General features: G+C 39.9%; 1 protein-coding gene across 3 annotated transcripts in view; it reads right to left on the minus strand.

Annotated features, from left to right (window-relative positions):
- Positions 1-5,342: 5,342 nt before the first annotated feature.
- Positions 5,343-17,489, minus strand: part of bbox1 (butyrobetaine (gamma), 2-oxoglutarate dioxygenase (gamma-butyrobetaine hydroxylase) 1) — a 39,867-nt gene continuing 27,720 nt past the window's right edge. For 2 of the 3 annotated variants that reach the window (XM_041790935.1, XM_041790925.1), the window contains exons 4-8: positions 10,101-10,299; positions 9,169-9,274; positions 8,804-9,000; positions 6,997-7,163; positions 5,343-6,022 (exon numbers count right to left, since the gene is read on the minus strand). In XM_041790935.1, the coding sequence (XP_041646869.1) occupies positions 5,862-6,022; positions 6,997-7,163; positions 8,804-9,000; positions 9,169-9,274; positions 10,101-10,299 (830 nt within the window). In that variant the 3' untranslated portion in view covers positions 5,343-5,861. Of the gene's footprint in view, positions 6,023-6,996; positions 7,164-7,389; positions 7,660-8,803; positions 9,001-9,168; positions 9,275-10,100; positions 10,300-17,489 lie in introns of those variants that run through there. The other variant, XM_041790945.1, reaches the window with a different exon arrangement.

Raw genomic sequence — 17,489 nt, forward strand, 5'->3', positions numbered from 1 at the left:
AGATTTTTTGGTCTGCAAATGTTCTTAAACATCCGTCCTTACCAGGTAATCAGTTATTTGGTTTCAGTAATGAATTTATTGCCAATACTACCTGATTATTCTGCTCTGATAATCCTTAAAGCAGCGTTACTGAACCCTGCTCAACCAAAGAGTCTGAGTGGTGAAAAGTGGCAAAAACAGCTTTAAGTAGCAATACAATATAAGTTAAAGATGGCAAAAATGGTCAAAAAGCAGCAAAAATAGGTGAAAATGGGAAAAAATGGGGATAAAAAAATGAAAAAAAGATGGGTGAGAAAACCGCTGATCTATAGAACACAACACCACCTCCACGCACTCTGGCTCTGCTCACCAATTCACAACTTCTGGAAACAAACAACCACCACCCTATCCCGATTCCTTGGCCACAACATCCCACCATCCCCCTCCGTTTGCAGACTTGGAAACTTAGAAGAACTACACTAACTCAAAACAAATCACAATACCCCTTCTTGTAGCCCTAACTATCGCCAAGAAAACAATACTGCTCAACTGGAAATATAGAAAAAAACATCTCAACAACAACCAGCAACTCACAAGAATCAATTACAAGAATTTAACAATATATACTCCACAATTCTCCACGCCATCTCGATGCTGGTGAGTTAGCCACAGCATAAGTATACAAAGGCTTGTTCACTGGGGAGAGAAAGAAAATTTGTGAATTTGGAAATGGAAATCCATATGAATCTCAAAGGAAACTTACCATAACAAATTCATCATGAAATACCTGCCAAAATGCCACTCTGTTTCATTCAGATCATTTGGTTGCTACACTGTTTTGCCTTGTTTCTCCTCTCCCTTTGACTTTCTGCACTTATTTGTTTTTTGTTTGTTTGTTTGCTTGCTTTCTCTCCTCTTTCTTTTCCTCCTTGTTTTTTTTTCTCCTTTTTCTGTCAATTTGTCTTATCTATTTTTATCATATGTATATAATTTTGTAAATCAACACCACAACTTGATACCCATTTATCTGTCTGTTCACATATATTTGTTTGTATGCACTTACTGGTGAATTTAAAAAAAAAAGTATAAAACAGACCTCAGTCCTTGTCCAGATGATAAATCCGTCCATACTGACTTGCAGTCACCAGTCCACCAGTCATGTTGGAGAGCTTCATGCTCACTCTTCCATCTGCAAATATTTCAAAATGATCTGGATCCTCCACAACCATCCTGCCAGCGAAAACTGATGGATACACATATTTGGTCCCAAACTTCCCCTCCAACAGGAAGTCCATTTTAGACTCCGCTCTTTGCACAGTAGCTGGGGTCCGACCCTGCACAACGGACGAGCGCACAAATCTGCAACAGAGATGGGATTAAGCAGCTCATTCAGAGAAAATGCAGGCACCAGGTGGAGAAATGTTGCAGCAGCAGCTCATCTCCTCATCATCGCCTTTGCAGAGTAACGTGGAACTGGCGAGGAGCTCAGAGGGTTCAGAGCCAATGGAGGGACGCGTTGATGTGAAAAAACCCAAAGAAAGCACTGAGGAGATCAACTGTACATCAAGAAGCCTTTAAACGCCTTCATGTTATTCATGAAAGAGCAGAGACCAAATGCTCCTGCTGATGTAAAGAAAAAAGGACATGGTGCTGTGACAACTTTCCTTGCTGAGATATGGAACTCCATGTCTAAGGATGAGAAGGCAAAATATTTCCTTCAGACTGATTTAGAGAGTAGACTCCGCCATCAGCTGCACACTGGTTGGTCCACGAGTGAAATTTATGGCAAAAAGAAGAAGAGAACAAGGAGGAAGAAAGTTAGAGCTGTGGCTGAGGAGAACGAATGGATAGCGACAGAAAATGAGGCCTTTGCAGACGGTCCCAGAACTGCACACACAAATGTATGAAACAGGACAGACAGTCCTGGTTCTGCTCCCACACATTGTCACTTCAGGGCACCTACTGGCTTTACCCCAGACCACCCCTTCTAAATAAGACATTAATTGTTTTGTTATTGTTAATAAACTCACAACTTTGAAAAAAAAAGTAAATTTAACCTTGATGATTGAAAATACCCTTATTAAGCCAAAAACACTGAAAAAGTAAAGACTGAAAATGATTTGATAAAAAGTCAGGAATGTGAAAAGGAAATTTGTGTATTCAGGTTTTCAATTTTGCATCTCACAATTATGAAAAATAATCATTTCTTTTTTATCTCATATTCTACCCCTTTTAATTTACTTTTTTAACTTTATATTTCATATTTGACCTTTTAAACTCCTAATGTTGACAATTAACCCCATATTTTCACCTTTTAGACCCACAATTTAAAGTTTTAACTCATATTTTGACCTTTAAAACATGATTGTGAATTTCTATATCATATATTTGCATTTTAAAACTGTTTAATTTCATGTTTTGACCTTCTGAACTAATACATGACTTTTTATCTCAGATTTTGAACATTTAAACTTAACTTTTTCAGAAACTGAAGGTAACAGAGATTTAGCATTGTAAACACTAATACTCTGCTGTTATGATATCCTACATCAACTACAGACTCAAGAAAGAGTTTCCCCTGAATTGCAGCATAATGATCAGGCAGTACTGGCAATAAGATAGGGTCCATTGAATAAAATATCTTCTCTTGCGAGAGGCTCACTTTCCTTCACTCTGAAAACCCTCATCTAGAATTCACTTCTTGAAGTAAATCAAAGGAAAAAACTTTTACCGTCATAAACCCCGCCTCCTCCATGACAACAAATTAATCAAACTTTATTTATATGGCACTTTTTTAACACACAACAGCATTTCAAGGTGCTTAACATGAGAGCATCAAAGAGTTTAACAGTTGGATTTAAAGACTAATGCACACAAGTTTAATAGAATAACCATGATAACCAGAGTTTAAATACCCATCAAATAAGTCATGTCTCAGATGCAGAGATTATTACAATAATTTTGTGTTTCTGAAGTAGTTTTGCAGTCTTAAAGTTGACATAACTGTGTCTGCTCCAAATCCTCAAACAATCTGCTCAGCTCTGCAGGTCTTCGCTCCAAATTCCATTACAGTAAGTCAGAGATCGTTTGGTAAAACAAAATCCAACAAACTGTTTTTGCAATGGAATAAATCCACATTGTCTTAAAGTTTTTAGCACAAGAGCACTGGGAGGGATTTAAATGCATTTAGCTTTTAGCATTCAATAAGCATCTTTATTTATCAGTTAGAACTCTAAAATCCTACCCAACGGACCTTTAAGTTTCTTAAAAAATCTATGAACTGAGGTTTTATCGGACAAATCTGTCCCTGGGCGCTCTGGCTACAGTAAAAATTAAAACCTCAGTAAGTCAGTAACCAAGAAAAGATGACGACTGATCGATGTTTAATCTCACTAAAGAGAATAAATCGATCAGTAACTTGCCAGATGAGCATGTTTTGCATTTAAATAAAACTATTCAAAAGTATTTGAGACCCATTTATTGTTAAAATGTTTATATCGAGGCTGTAAAAAAACAAGGATACCCGAAATATTGACTTATCTAAGACAGAACAGATTGTTTCCAGCTCAGATTACACATGTACAGATTACTTATATTTTCACTAGGGCTGTCATGCTTTTTTTGTTTACTCGCATTAATCACAGAATTTTGACAAAATTGACGGAATTGATCACATTTTTATTGCATGTTTAAAATCAAATTATTTTACATTCGACATTTTGCCTGTGTATTTCAGCATAAATCGACTGTAAATTTTGTCCGTATATACTAATAAATTAGTTGAGTTTTAGGCTGAACCAACAGACCTATGTCAGTTGAGGCGTTTTTCTTTATCAAGCCTCATTCTTTAAACTTTAAAGAGCTTTTAAATGACTTAAGTTTCTTTCCTTGGTCATCCTCAAACCTTAGAGTGTATCCAAAAGGACTGAAATTTCTTGTCCGAAAAGCATATTCAGATATCAGTATTGATTTGGGCTGAACGATTTGTAAAAATGGTCAAATTGCGATTTTTTTTCCCAATATTGTGATTATTATTAGGTTCCTCAACTTATGCATTTTTCAACATATTCAAGCAATGCATCATTCTATATTATATCCTACATTCAGTCAGGCTCTGCTCTAAAGATGTTCCCAGGGTTAGTCAGCAGCTGGCTTTGACTTTCCAGGAAGCAAATGACTAGAAACCCCCGGATGGATGGATTTATAAATGACGATGTTATTGTAAACAATGAAATTATTTCAGAAGCTTAATCATAGTAGCGTGAATCTGATATGAGGGTGCAACAAGCTTTAAGCTATAATGGAGGTGGCTGGGGTGGGGAAGGTGAAGCTGCTGCTACAATAGAATGAGCTAGTTAGTTTTGCTCATATTGCAAATTTGATACCAGCTGCTTTACCATTTTTAATTATGTCACTCATTTTGACTAAAACAAAACATACATGAAACAAAAAGTAAAATTTTTGGAAACCATTGTTTTAAAAATTGACACTTAAATGTTCCATAATGTGCATAAAATCTCTGCTGATGCAAAAAAATGAATGTATTAAACTGCTATTTTGACACATTTTCAGTTAAAGAAATATTGCAACTTCTGCAATTTGTAAAATACAGCAGGCCATATTTCGACTTAATCTTATTTGCAATTAATTTCCCAGCCCTAGTATTGACATCTGCTAAAAAAATCATGAATCTGTGGATATCTGCAAAAATCCAATATCATGCACCGTAGTGCCAGAGTAAGTAGTATCCAGCTACTGTCACCCAAGACAGCTTGACTATGGTGTGCCTAAAATGACAAAATAGCGTGATTAATGCGATTTTAACTGAATTAATTTCAGAATTTAACCTCATCACAGCTAATGTGTTAATGCAGACAGCCCTAGTTTCACAAATGAAAACCCTTTCAGTTTGTCCTATAAAATGTGTAATCATCAGGTTTGCTCAGCTTAATAAACAGCCACTCTGCTCTGCAGAAATAAAAACTTTTTGCTTAGCCAGAAAACCCTGGGTTACGAGTTAAACACAAGTCTTTGAAATTGCTAATTCAACATGTCGTTTCTCTGTGTTACAGTTATTTCTTCATGTCACTTCAGGTACAGCCACTGAGCTGTAACTTAAGGCAGTATTGAGTTCAGACTGTTCCTCTACAGTGTTCAGGGAAAGTGGAGGACTTTACATTCTTTATAGGCACAGAGCGAAAGAGGAGAGGTAGAAAGACGCTGCAGAAAAAGGTAAGGGAGAATAATAAAGGAGGAAAATGCATTGTACATCTGGCTGCTGTCTGAGGTCCCTCCTTCATTTACTCCTCTATATACAAGGACAGACAAATATTTCCAATCAAGCAACAAACAGACACTCCTAATGTCATTCATCATTATTTAACAAAACTGCAGGCTGGTAAACAAAGGGGATTTCAGAAACAGCAAGTACAACATCAGCCAATTTAACCACAGAACTAGGAATAGTAAATTATATTAAAGTAAACCTACAAGATACTTATCATCATCATCAGAAAATGTGTAAAATCTTAAATTTCAGCTTAAGAAAACATATTTGTCATTAGCCTTGACTGAATCCAAAAGCACCTTTAAAGAGAAAAAGCCAAGTGTTTTTGACATTTTGCATTGAAGCGTTGCTCTGTAATTCCACTGAAATTCAGCAGACACTTTTGCAGATTTTGTACCAATTTAAAGAAAGCATAAATCATTGATTCAATGCCTGACTCCTTCACAGTCGCAGCTTAAGCTTTCCACCTTTAGTGGTAAAATATCTTTGCACTTTTGCCCTCCATCTCCTCAGCGTTTCAGCTCACCTTTTAAACACTGTTGAGTTTTTTCTGCAAAGGCTGTAAAGCTACCTTTTTTTTTATTTGGCTGCATTTTCAAACGTTCTCGTTGACTGAGCTGCGGAGTATCCGGAGGCGGGACATGACTTCGTCCCAGTCCAGGTAAGCGCCCTCCAGGTGTCGCAGCCTGTCAGGCCTGCTGATGTAACTCCTCCGCCCGTGCAGCAGGCGCCAGTTATCAAAGGTGACTAAATCACCTGGAACACACAAACATACCAAGATCAGGTACAGAGGTCTGCTGCAGAATAACAGGAACAAAAATCAAAGGCTTCATGGAAGGAAAGGCCTGAACCCCCTTTTGAGCTTTTGTTTCTTGTACAGCAAATATGGAGCAGATCAAAGTAATAGAGATGTCTGATAACCCTTTATAGAATTTGTAGCATTTTGGAGGAAAGGACTTCTTCTTGTCAAACTGAATCAAAGCAAAGGTTAGTAAACACGCTGGAGCGTGAGTGTTTATTTTTAAGTCTGATGCACACCTACGGCACCTTTTTGCACATGTTGTAATATTTCAAATGCAACTGGTGTTTTATAAATGCAGATGCAACTTTCTTTCCAAGTCTTTATTTCTGATGTTTTTTGATACAGCAGTAAACACTGTACTGTGGACTTGTTACCAAGGTTTTACAGTACCTACCATGAGATTTTGATACTGTTACATTCCTAGTCAAACATGCACAAACAGTTTTGTTTGAATCCCACTGAACCCTTTATATAACCTTAACGATTCTCCAATAGGATGAAAGATTCGAAACGTGGAGGTCTGAACCCTGCATGATGTTGTGGAAACACCGTCTCCCTACTAATGCCGCCCTCCAACTCCCTTCTGATGTCCTGAATGTCTCCTACAATATCATGACACGTTCACTATTATTGCAGCAGACTCTGTGCTGGACAGTGATTATGTAAAGAGGGTTTGCATCGGGCTTTGGTAATCTGATTTGTGCTACGAAGACAGAGATGACATTGAATTCCCTGATAACATCAGGACCTCGATGACGGCAGAGATGTTGTTTTACATGTCTGCAACAGTTCGTGTTCTGTTTATTGAGTGTCCTGCAGAGAAGCTCCACTGAATCTTCTTAAGCCTTCCAAAGGCAATGCCTTTGATTTGGAAGCTTTGCAGAAACACTGTCTAATGCAGGTTTAGTTTTAAGATGTGCACACTGACCTGGCTGCATGCTGTATGTGACCACATTCTCTGGTTGGTTCATGATGGTCACAAAGCTCTTCAGTGCTCTGTAGAAAGGCTGAACCTGATGTAAGGGAAGGTCGAGAACAGAGTCTCTGGTGGCATTGTTGTAGTTTATCCTCGCTACTCGGCCCTCAGGGTCAACACTGCACAGAAACAAAGGTAATATCAGATGAAGGAAAGGGTAATAAATTCTTATATCTGTTTGAACATTGAAGCAAAAAGCCAAACTAACAACTTGGGCTTAAAGGGGACATATTTTACCATTTTAAGACAAGTTTATATTGGTCTCAGAGGTTCCCAAAACATGCCTGGAAGTCTGTTGCTGAAGAAACATTCCAGTATTGAATTTTGCATGTCTAAAAAGCCCTCTGTTTCAGTCCCTGCCCTATTTCTGTGGCTTTAAATGTTACTGAGTTGTCTGACTCCGCCCCTTGCCACACCCCTCCCAGGAAATGGATGTGGCACTCCTGAGATTACAGTGTTACAGACACAAAGCTGGAAGCTGAGAGGAAGATCAGGAGATGAGTGTGGAACTTTCCTCCAAGCAGGGAAGGCCAACCAAACCTGGGGGCGGTGCTTACTCCCCACACGACATCATGGGGGGAAAATCTGAGAACGACTTGTTTCAGCACACATTTTCTGAAAGGTGGAGAAAGAGGGGGGAAGGGAATGGATTTTTTTGGTATTTGAGGGGGTTGTGGACAGGCCAGGGGCACATAACTTTGTTAGAAAAGCCTGAAAAAAGAGATTTTTGCAATAATATGTCTCCTTTAAGTGGGCTAAGCTATGTATGACATAATCATTTCAAGAAAGATTCGGTTGGCTGTCCACATGGAGATGAAACAGTAGGTGTTCACAGATTTGTTCACTCTGGGACTTGGTTTCAAAAAGTAGCATTTTCGGCCTCTCTAAATGCCAAAACTTTGACGTATACTCATGAATTCGTCTCCATGTGGACAGGGCCTGAGACACTGGGAGATGATGAGGATCAGACCAGTCGTGAATAGCGGTACTTAGAACTGAACGGGTCACAAGGGCGAGGACTGCTCAGCCAGGTAGGCTGTCTCTCTCTTGCTTTCTCTACAGAAAGCAAGAGAGAGACACTCTAATCTCAGCTCCACTCGCATCTTTTGCCTCTGTAACTACATTCACTTTGATTTACACTGCATCCTCAGGATTTTTCTCATCACCAACTCTGTGATCATTTTCAGAATTTAATTGATTATGGATGACAAATGAACAGCAATAGTACGAGCCAAGGACTGCTGCGGCTCGGTGACATCACACTACCCAGGGTGCAGTGCAGACTAAAATGTGGTGGCGTCCTGGTGGGTCACTTTTGTTAAATATACATTCAAGAGATAACCATATCAACCCCTAGATTAATGAAAGTAAATATTTATTTTTAGGGCTTTATCCACAAAAAGACTGGTCAGATTAAATCCTACCCTTTCAATTTGTCTTGTGTCTCTAGTCTATCTAATCTCAATTACACATTCAATATTACCAGACAGTATAAACACTCCTCTGTGAAGGACTTTCACATAAATTTAGAGGACATCTGAAGTATTCTTTGAACACAGTAACTGTGAACAGCAGATGGCAGTGTCTCATTTCAAATGTCACACATTCGCCCACAAACTCTCACATCCTGGGGAATTTATCCTAGCATCTTTTAGAGAAATAACAGCCAATTCCATGTCTGAATGTGTGCTTCGTGCAGAGACAGTAAATGTGTGAAAAATAAAAACAACAGGTGATCTGTCAGCCTGCCTCCACTTACTTGATGATGCATTTCTTGGACTGCAGCATGAAGTCGCAGTAGTCCATCCCTGTGTCGGTGAAGTCCACAGGGAGCGAGCAGAGCGTCCTGAAGGCCTCTGGGTCTTCTCTCTGCAGCTGCTCGGCCATGTGGAAGCCGTCTACCACTTCGCTCTCCCCTCCCTCCACAGCCTGGGTGATGCAGTGAAGAAACTGCACCTACGGCAGTCAAACACATGCCGCACAAATGCTATTTTTACAGCTTTGAGGACATAAAAAGCCAAATTCCAGGATTGAAACTGCCTTATAAAAGCAGCACATAAACTAATAAGTGATACCATCTCTTTTTAATGTTCTTAATAGACCATACAAATCAGATGTACTCACTCCAGGTGCAAAGTGCAGCGCAGGGTAGTCTGTGTGGAGACTGAGCCTTCCTGAAGTGTAGGCTACATTATTTGCCATGTATTTGTCCTGGACCTGCCATGTGTGCCTGAGGACAAAGATAACATTCATTAATAAACTCCTCGTTAATTATTTAACGTTGGCTTCAGAAGATAAGCAGCGACAATTAGGCTGTGAGGAGAAATAGAGAAAGAGATGAGATGAACTTTGCAGTGTTCCCTGAGGGGAAAGTGGGCAGCTTCACAGGAACGTGCAGACTCCTGCCTCTGAAGTCGACAACTCATTGAAGATGCAGCAGGAGTCGAGCACTAATGAGGTAAAGTTATCTTCCATGTTCTGTTTGCATGCCTCGTTTGGATGCCCGACTCGTAAAAGCAGTCTAGTTTCTCTGATGGCAGGCCTTTAGCTTTAAGTCAGCAGTCTTCCTGCTTCCAAAAGTATGAGCTCATCCGCTGGCAGAGCGAACGCTTCATGCTCCAAACCTCTGTTCTGACTGAGTGCACCAGGTAATTCCTCTTGCTTTAAAAAAGCTGGAATGCTTTAAAGTTGTTTTTGTCATCTCTGTCCTCAAGTAATCAGCTCTGCAGTAAGTCAAAGAGATGAATTCGGGTGTGATGAAAGGCTCACAGACACCTTTGAGCATCTCCATGGAACAGAAATGAATCAAAGCTGCACATAATTGACCAGTGGACAGATTTTCCCAAACATTAATTTTGTTATGTGAGAATCTGAGAACTACTATCATCACATTTTCTTGCTATTTTTTTAATACCGATTCTTGGAAATAGGGAATAAACAAAGATCTTTTTCATGTGATTCTTACTAATAACACTCTTTGGGTTCTGCTCCAGCTAAAATGAGAATTTTGGCCGAGGATGACAGTAGAAAAACAGATGAACATTACTGTGTCTTACCCGTAAAATGTCAGCCTGAGATAGCCAATCCTCTCAGCCAGTCTGGCCACTTGGCCCTGCACAGCCGGAGCCCCCTTCAGGTACACGATGCCAACACGGCGCAGGGCCAAGAGCCAAGCCAGAGCCGCCTTATCGTCATGCAGGACTTCCTGGTAGTCTGCTGTGGGGATGCGCAGTTTGGAGTCCCAGTAATACCGCTCTGCAATGAGAGAGCACATGAAAATAATGTCAGTTCATCTAAGCAGAGATTTACGTATTTGTTGAGTAGCTTCTTTTTGTGTTTGTCTGACTGAAAATAAGCCGCATCTGGCATGCACCAGCATGAAGCTTTTCCATCCATCAGTGAGTCTTTGGCCTGTCCTGCAGCTGCTCCATAAACAAACAAACAAAAACAAGAGCACATCCGGCCCATTCCATAGCAACTTTATCAGATGATGCAGTCCCTTTCTTCCTCTTTCCTAGCCTATATGTGGGCATTTAACAGCAGGGGTTTGATCCATTTTTCTGCATTGCTCACAACAACAGTGGTGATCATCTATCTATGTGTGCAAAAGCAAATCTAAGGGCTGCTCATCTTCAACTGCTATAATAACCAATATAAATGATCTCAGTTCAATTATCATCTTAACTGCTGGTGCTAACATTTGACTGATTTAATTGTCCAGTATTTTAACAAACATGGCTACTCCTGTTAATGTTTCACATACTATTACCACCTGACAGCCTTATCCAAGAGAAAAAAACAGCTTTAGTTGTATTTATGGGCAGGATAGCAATGAATCAATATTACTCATTGCTGTTGCTTTGCTTGTTTTCTCACTTTGTACAACTCCTTCTTCTCCCATTTGGGCTCTCTCTTTTCTAATTTATGCATCCCCAACCTATTCCTTTCTGCACGTCCATCCTCTACTTTTCTGCATTGCTCTCTTCTCTCTCTCTGCATCTCCCTCTTCTATATTTCTGCATCTCCCACCTATTACTGTCTTCATCCCCCTTATTTCCCCTTTCTGCATTTTCCTTTTCTGCATCACTCTCTGCTACCTTTCTACACAAACCCCTCCTCTACCTCTACCTACCTCCTCTGCATCTCCCTTTTCTCTCTCCGTCATCCTTTCTGCACAACCATCTCCTACAATTCCACATCTCCCTCTTCTCTCAAGGTTTCTGCCTGGTAAAAGACATTTTTATTTTTCCTGTTTATGTTGTTTAGTGCTGAGCTCATGGTGGATTAATATTGAGGGATTATGAATTTAACAAAGAGAACAATCTGGTCCTGTCCGCTTTAAAAATTTATTGTAATAACAGAGGGTGTGAAGTGGCAATAAACAAATAAAGATAGACTGATATGTTTTGTGTCATCTCAAGAAGTCTTTTTTATCTTCGTAAAACAGTAAAATAAAATGTAGATGTGTCTGACACAGGCTTCAGTGCTTCACAGACTTTTAGCTTTTTTTTTTGTCCATGCACAAAGTTGAGACCTGCTGGAAACAGCTCCACAACCCACTCCTGGGTCCAGACCCCCCAGTTGTGAGAGGCAGTCAAAGGCATGTAGAAGGTTGTTTTGTTTTTTGCATTACATTTTGACTGGGTGACTTGAGGTTTTTCACAATTTTAAATGGTTCCTTGACAGAAAAATAGTAGAGAAAGGCTGCCCTTAAGAATTGAAAAAGTTAAATCAGTTTGGAGATACGTAATGTTTTCACAGGAGACACCTGTGTTGATTTTATCCTTGTGTTTGGTTAAACTGATAAAATGGACCAGAACCAGCCAGATGTGCAGCAAGGCCAAGCTATAGAGCGCAGACACTCCTTTAAACTTTCCGTCTACACACATTGCCATGACCTTAGGGACATGTTTTTTCAATAGAGGACATAAAGGAAGTTAAATAATGTATGGAAAGTGCTGTCTGGTATGCTACAGGTAAAGGAAACCAAGTCAACAAGCATGAAGACATTTTTTTAAGATTAAAATCCATTCAACATGTGCAGTTGCAATATTTCAGGCTTTGATAAAATACTGAAAATATATATCAGAAGTGCCTTTTGTTGTGATAGATTATGATGTATGCTGGGGAAGGAAAGCATTACTTTTATACTCCATTGGTCCCCTTGGTTTGTCCTTTGAAATCTTTGCAGCCCTCTCAGCATGCGACGGTCTGCAAACTTCAGGATGAATAGCTGGCTGAGAAAAATCAGCCCCTCTCTGTTAGACAGACAGAAGTGGAAAAAATCCTCCCACTGCTCTCCACCCAGCTGGCCTGACTCCTTTTTCCATGCAGCCTCCCTCCAGTGACTTCCTCTGAAACAGCTGCTAAGTACATTTGTTGGAGGAGGAGGAGAGGAGGAAGGTTTAGCAGAAAAGATTGTGTACCTGTCTGTTTGCCGCTCCTCCTTGTGTCTCTTTCCATCCCCGAAACTTCAAAACAACTTCCCAACTATATGCATCACAGATTACAAGCCTGCAGAGAACGGGCACACAGCAGAGCCAGCTTTGTGAACTTCATGCATAATTTATAGCTCTTTAAAGTGTCTGAAAGATTAAAAGACAATGTGCCTGTTTGCTCTGAAGGCCGTAAAGATTTACAGTTGCAAGACAGTCTTTAACTAGTGCTGAGGAATTTCAGCGCCTCATTTTTTTTTAACAGCAGTGAGGCACAGAGCACTCAGGGATGCAACATCGGTCAGGAACACAGTGATCATCAAGACTCGCAGACCTCCCTCCAGGCTGTTGTCACAAACAATCAGCTTCTGGCCGAACAGTTCAAAGGGTCAGGAACCCCCCACTTGTTAAAACTTGTCAAGAGGGCGGAGAGAAACAAAGGCGAAGGATGAGAAACTGAGGCAAAGGTCAAGCCTGAATGTTACAATTACACTTGTGAAACTGGACCTGGTTGTCTTGTAAAGGCTCGGCAGTGTTTTGGCCCTGTGGTTAAGGTTGTCACCCGAGACAAAGAGGCTACAGCACCGGTCGCAGCATGCATATACATCAGTTGTGAAGTCCTGGCTACAGTTCAAGCCAGATCTCATTTTGAACACATATCACACTTGCTGCTGTCAAGCCAGGTCAGCAAAAGGATGGGAACTTAGCATGAATATCTGCTTTTTAATTGAGTAATCAGCTTCTTATATGTGCCTGTTTGTAACTGAGAAAGCTAATCGCAAAGAGGCAAAAGAAAATGAAGAATTTGTGGCAATTTGTCAGCTAACAGTGGCTAGATTAAAGAACAAATAAGAGCCTCTTGTCCAAACTGTGGTGCTGAAATTCAGTAAAAAATAGTGTAGATAGGAAGGAGAGGCTGCGTTCTGCTCTGCAGTGTGTACTCTGGTAAAGCCAACAAAGAAAAGATTGATGACTTCAAAAAAGTTAAACTTCCAAAAAAGTACAAAAGCTTAAAAAATACAAGAAAACCATTTTAAGTACTTCCAATAAATAGCTGAGCTATTACTAGAGATTCCATTTCCATTACAATGTTTGGCTTCCCACGATCACAAAAACAACATAATCAAGATTAAACGATTGCTCTGCCACATGCTGCATTGCACTTGTTTTTATAATCTTTAGATATCATTTTCCTTTTTATTCAATTATTTGCTTTAATTTATTAGTTGATTTTCAAGGATGTTGATGTGTTAGGAGCGTTTAAAGTTCAGTAAGACGCAGTAAAATCAAAAAGTAAGTGTGTTTAATAATTATAAACTTATTATCAATCAAAATAATAAGGATTACAATTTTGCCAGGAGCAGCCCTCCTGTTGAATAAGTGTAAGTTTTACCAGTTCTCTGCACAACAGTCATGTTCAATATTGATTCCTCACTCTATTATACTACAGTCTAATACCTTAATATCCTTTTCTAAAATTTTTGACCCTATGGTTTTTTTGTGTGCATGAAACAGGGTCCAACTCTTAATTTTGTTGTGTTCTGAGCTCACAATGACAATAAAACCATGAGTTTCTCTCCTTGTATGCCCATAGCAGCTAGTGACACAGAGGCACGGTTCCTCTTTTTATACCATGGAAGAAAGTGGTCAGTCAGAAACTATATACTTTGCCGAGGTCATTTTCACACCTTCAGGGACCCTAAAGGGATCTACCAGCTCTATCCTCATGATCCAGTCTAAAAAATGACTCTGCCCCCTCCTTACTGACATCACAGCCTTGTTGGGACACGTGGCCATCCGCCAACCATCCACTACTCCATCCATCTGGACATTCAGGGTTGCACGGCACTCATCAGTAAACAAGACTGATTGAAAATGAGTCTTCATGTATTTCTGGGCCCACTGCAACCGTTTCTTCTTGTGAGCATTGGTTAGGGGTGGCTGAATAGTAGGTTTATACATGACTGCAAGCCTCTGGAGGATCCTACACCTTGAGGTTGGTAGGACTCCAGAGGCACCAGCAGCTTCAAATAGCTGTTTGCTGCTTTGTAATGGTGTTTTAGCAGCTGCTCTCTTAATCTCATGTATTTATCTGGCAGAAACCTTCCTCATTATGCCTTTATAAGCATGAACCCATCTGTGCTCTGAATCAGCCACAAATTTTTTCACAGTATGATGATCACGCTTAAGTTTTCATGAAATATCTAATGTTTTCATACCTTGTCGAAGGCATTGCACTATTCAACACTTTTCTGAAGCAGAGATCCTTTTTCTTTCCCATACTGCTGAAACCTGTGGCCTGCTTAATAATGTGGAACATCCTTCTTAAGTAGTTTTCCTTTAATTGGGCTCACCTGGCAAACTAATGATCACAGTTGTCTGAGATTGATTTCAGTGATCCAAAGAGCTCTGAGACACAATATCATCCATGAGTTTCATTGAAAAACAAAAAAATGTAATGCTTATGACACTAAAACCCAATTTGCATAATAATGAGGAATGCAGTATATGTAATAGATTGTGAGAAAGACATTATAGGGGAAATGCAATAAGGTTAGCAGGACCCCAGGGCAAAATGATGCACAATATTATTTATCAGACCAAATGATCAAGTGGGTATAATGACAGATACAGTTCTGAACCTTTCCATAGGGATACAACAGAGCAAGAGTTAGCCGTAGTTAAACAACTAGTGTGAAAAATTCACTGTAACCAGCTCAGCTGATAGCAATACAGAAGAAAAACCTTGACAGTTATTCAGCTTAAGATGTTTTTCCCACATAGTTGGTTTGCTCTGTTGCATAGTTACTTTAAGTTTGTTCAGTGTCAAACTGGGACATGTGCGAAATGTGTGATGCATGAGGAAAAGGCCCTTTCATTGGTCAGAACTTCTTGCTGGAAGAATCCAGGTTGTAAGTAAAGAATAGTTGATTTGTATGTGTCTGGCAGCTCTACAGCCACTTTCCAGTTTCAAAATGGATAGACTAGATTGGCCTTGGCTTTGGTCATTGGCTGTTTGCATTCATCACTGGGGCAAAAACAATCATATTTGAAAATGAGGCACAGCTGTGGCTGGAAAAATGGTCAGAATTCTATAAGGTGCTTATCAAAACAGTTTAGGGGAAGACGGTTAAGTTAACCGTCCTGTTCATCCATCAGAATAGTTTCCAAGGATCTGACAGGCACACCTGTGATCTTCATCACATGTTCAATAATGATGAATGTCCACAGCTGAAGATACTGGCTTGTGAAATTTAAAGTAGCTGATTCCGTCCAATGTTTCCTGCAGCCAGGCCAGATCAACATCAGCTCATGTTCTGACAACAAACAGACCACACCAGAGTCTGAAAATAGTGGACCAAGACCCACCAGGGTCTCAGTAGAGTTGTGTGGTCCACATCAGGCTTCAGTTGACAACTTTCACATCAGGGCAAACACACTGCACTGACTTAACAAACAGACACAAGTTTGTTTTAACTGAAGAAGTTAGGTGTGACAATGCCTTTAAAAGGCTGTGACTTCCTCCAGGAGCTGGTGGAGACCAAAGTGGAGCTAAAAACATGTCAGAATTGGACTTAAATTCACAGTTTGGCTAAGAATGACTGATAATGTTGCTCCATAAGTAACTGGTGTGTAAATAAGCAACTCTTATCTAAGTTCATGAACTTAACTGGTGATGAAATGTCAGTGTTGTGTTAACTTCTTGCTCTCAATGCCCCCAAGTGGCCAGAAAGAAAAATATTCAAACTTAAGTCTTAAGTTTATTTTGTCATGTCTCTAAAATCCCTGCAGTTTTTCACTGGGGAGGAATGTGCTGCTGTGAGCTTGAAGGAACACCTCTGACAGTCTGACAAGATAGTATATGTGTATAATACCCTCTCCTGTTTCTCCAGTTGTGGTACGCTACAGTGTCTTTTCCAGATGAGGGAACCTGAAGCCGAGGCTCCTGTGGCTGTCAGGCAGCTCATGGCAGTTTGGCTTTCCCCTCACTGTGCTCTGTTTAGGCTCAGAGGACTGCAGCGCTCTGCTCCGCAGCTCGGAGCGCCTTCAAAGCTGTCTGAATCACTGCAGTTATCTACAGAGCTTTTGTTTTGACTTGGTTAAGTTTTATCACAGAGCTCAGATCAGCTCACTTCAATGGGCAGACTGAAGAATGCAGAGCGGAGGGCTCAGAGCCAGACGGGCATCAGAAAGAAAGACCTTTTTATTCTTTAGAGAAAATATGCTTTATATGTCATATTCAAGCTGTTAGGTTCCTGTATGTGTGGAGAAAAAACTCACTTGAAGCAAGACTATGTCATGATTTTAGAGAGAACTAGAATGGCCGGCAGACCCATGCCTAAGCAGCGCCACCGAGGAACTTACTCTCCCATTGATTACTATGGTGTTAAAAATTTTGAAGTCCGAGAAAAACCGAACGAGTGTGCAGATCATCACCAAAATCAAAGAGGAAAACTAGTTTAATGCATTTGTAAGAAAGTCAAAATGCTGCACAAAGATGTAATGCTAAGAATTATGATTTCCACTCCGATTATTAAAATGGTGTTTCAGCTTTATTCACACATGTTGACTTTTATTTTAAGAAGCAAAAGACACAAAACAAAAAAACTCTGTTTTTTCCTCAAGTCTGGCACTTAAGCTCTCTGAGAAAAGACGGACTGGAGTACCCACGTCTGTCTGATCACCTGCTTTTGCTGTTTTTACTTGGTTTGGGCTGGAACAATCTCCCTGCAAGGAACAAGACTTTCTAGCAGAAAGACTGAAAACACATTATAATTGTTCTCAGTATCATGGCAGAATCAAAGAGAACAGAGAATTACAGTGGGAAAAAATCTTGATTCACTATCGTATCATGTTGTTTATTGGAAGATTTTTTTAAAAATTGCATTATTTGTCCTGGCTGGCATCATATTTTTTTAAAAAAACAATGGCTAATGCAGAAACAGCTGCAGGGGATGATGCATGTGTTTTCTAAAAGCTGTAGTTTTTCAGGTTATAAGTACATAAGTA

The sequence above is a fragment of the Cheilinus undulatus genome, linkage group 1 (assembly GCF_018320785.1).
Source record: "Cheilinus undulatus linkage group 1, ASM1832078v1, whole genome shotgun sequence".
In the NCBI taxonomy this organism is placed as follows: domain Eukaryota; kingdom Metazoa; phylum Chordata; class Actinopteri; order Labriformes; family Labridae; genus Cheilinus; species Cheilinus undulatus.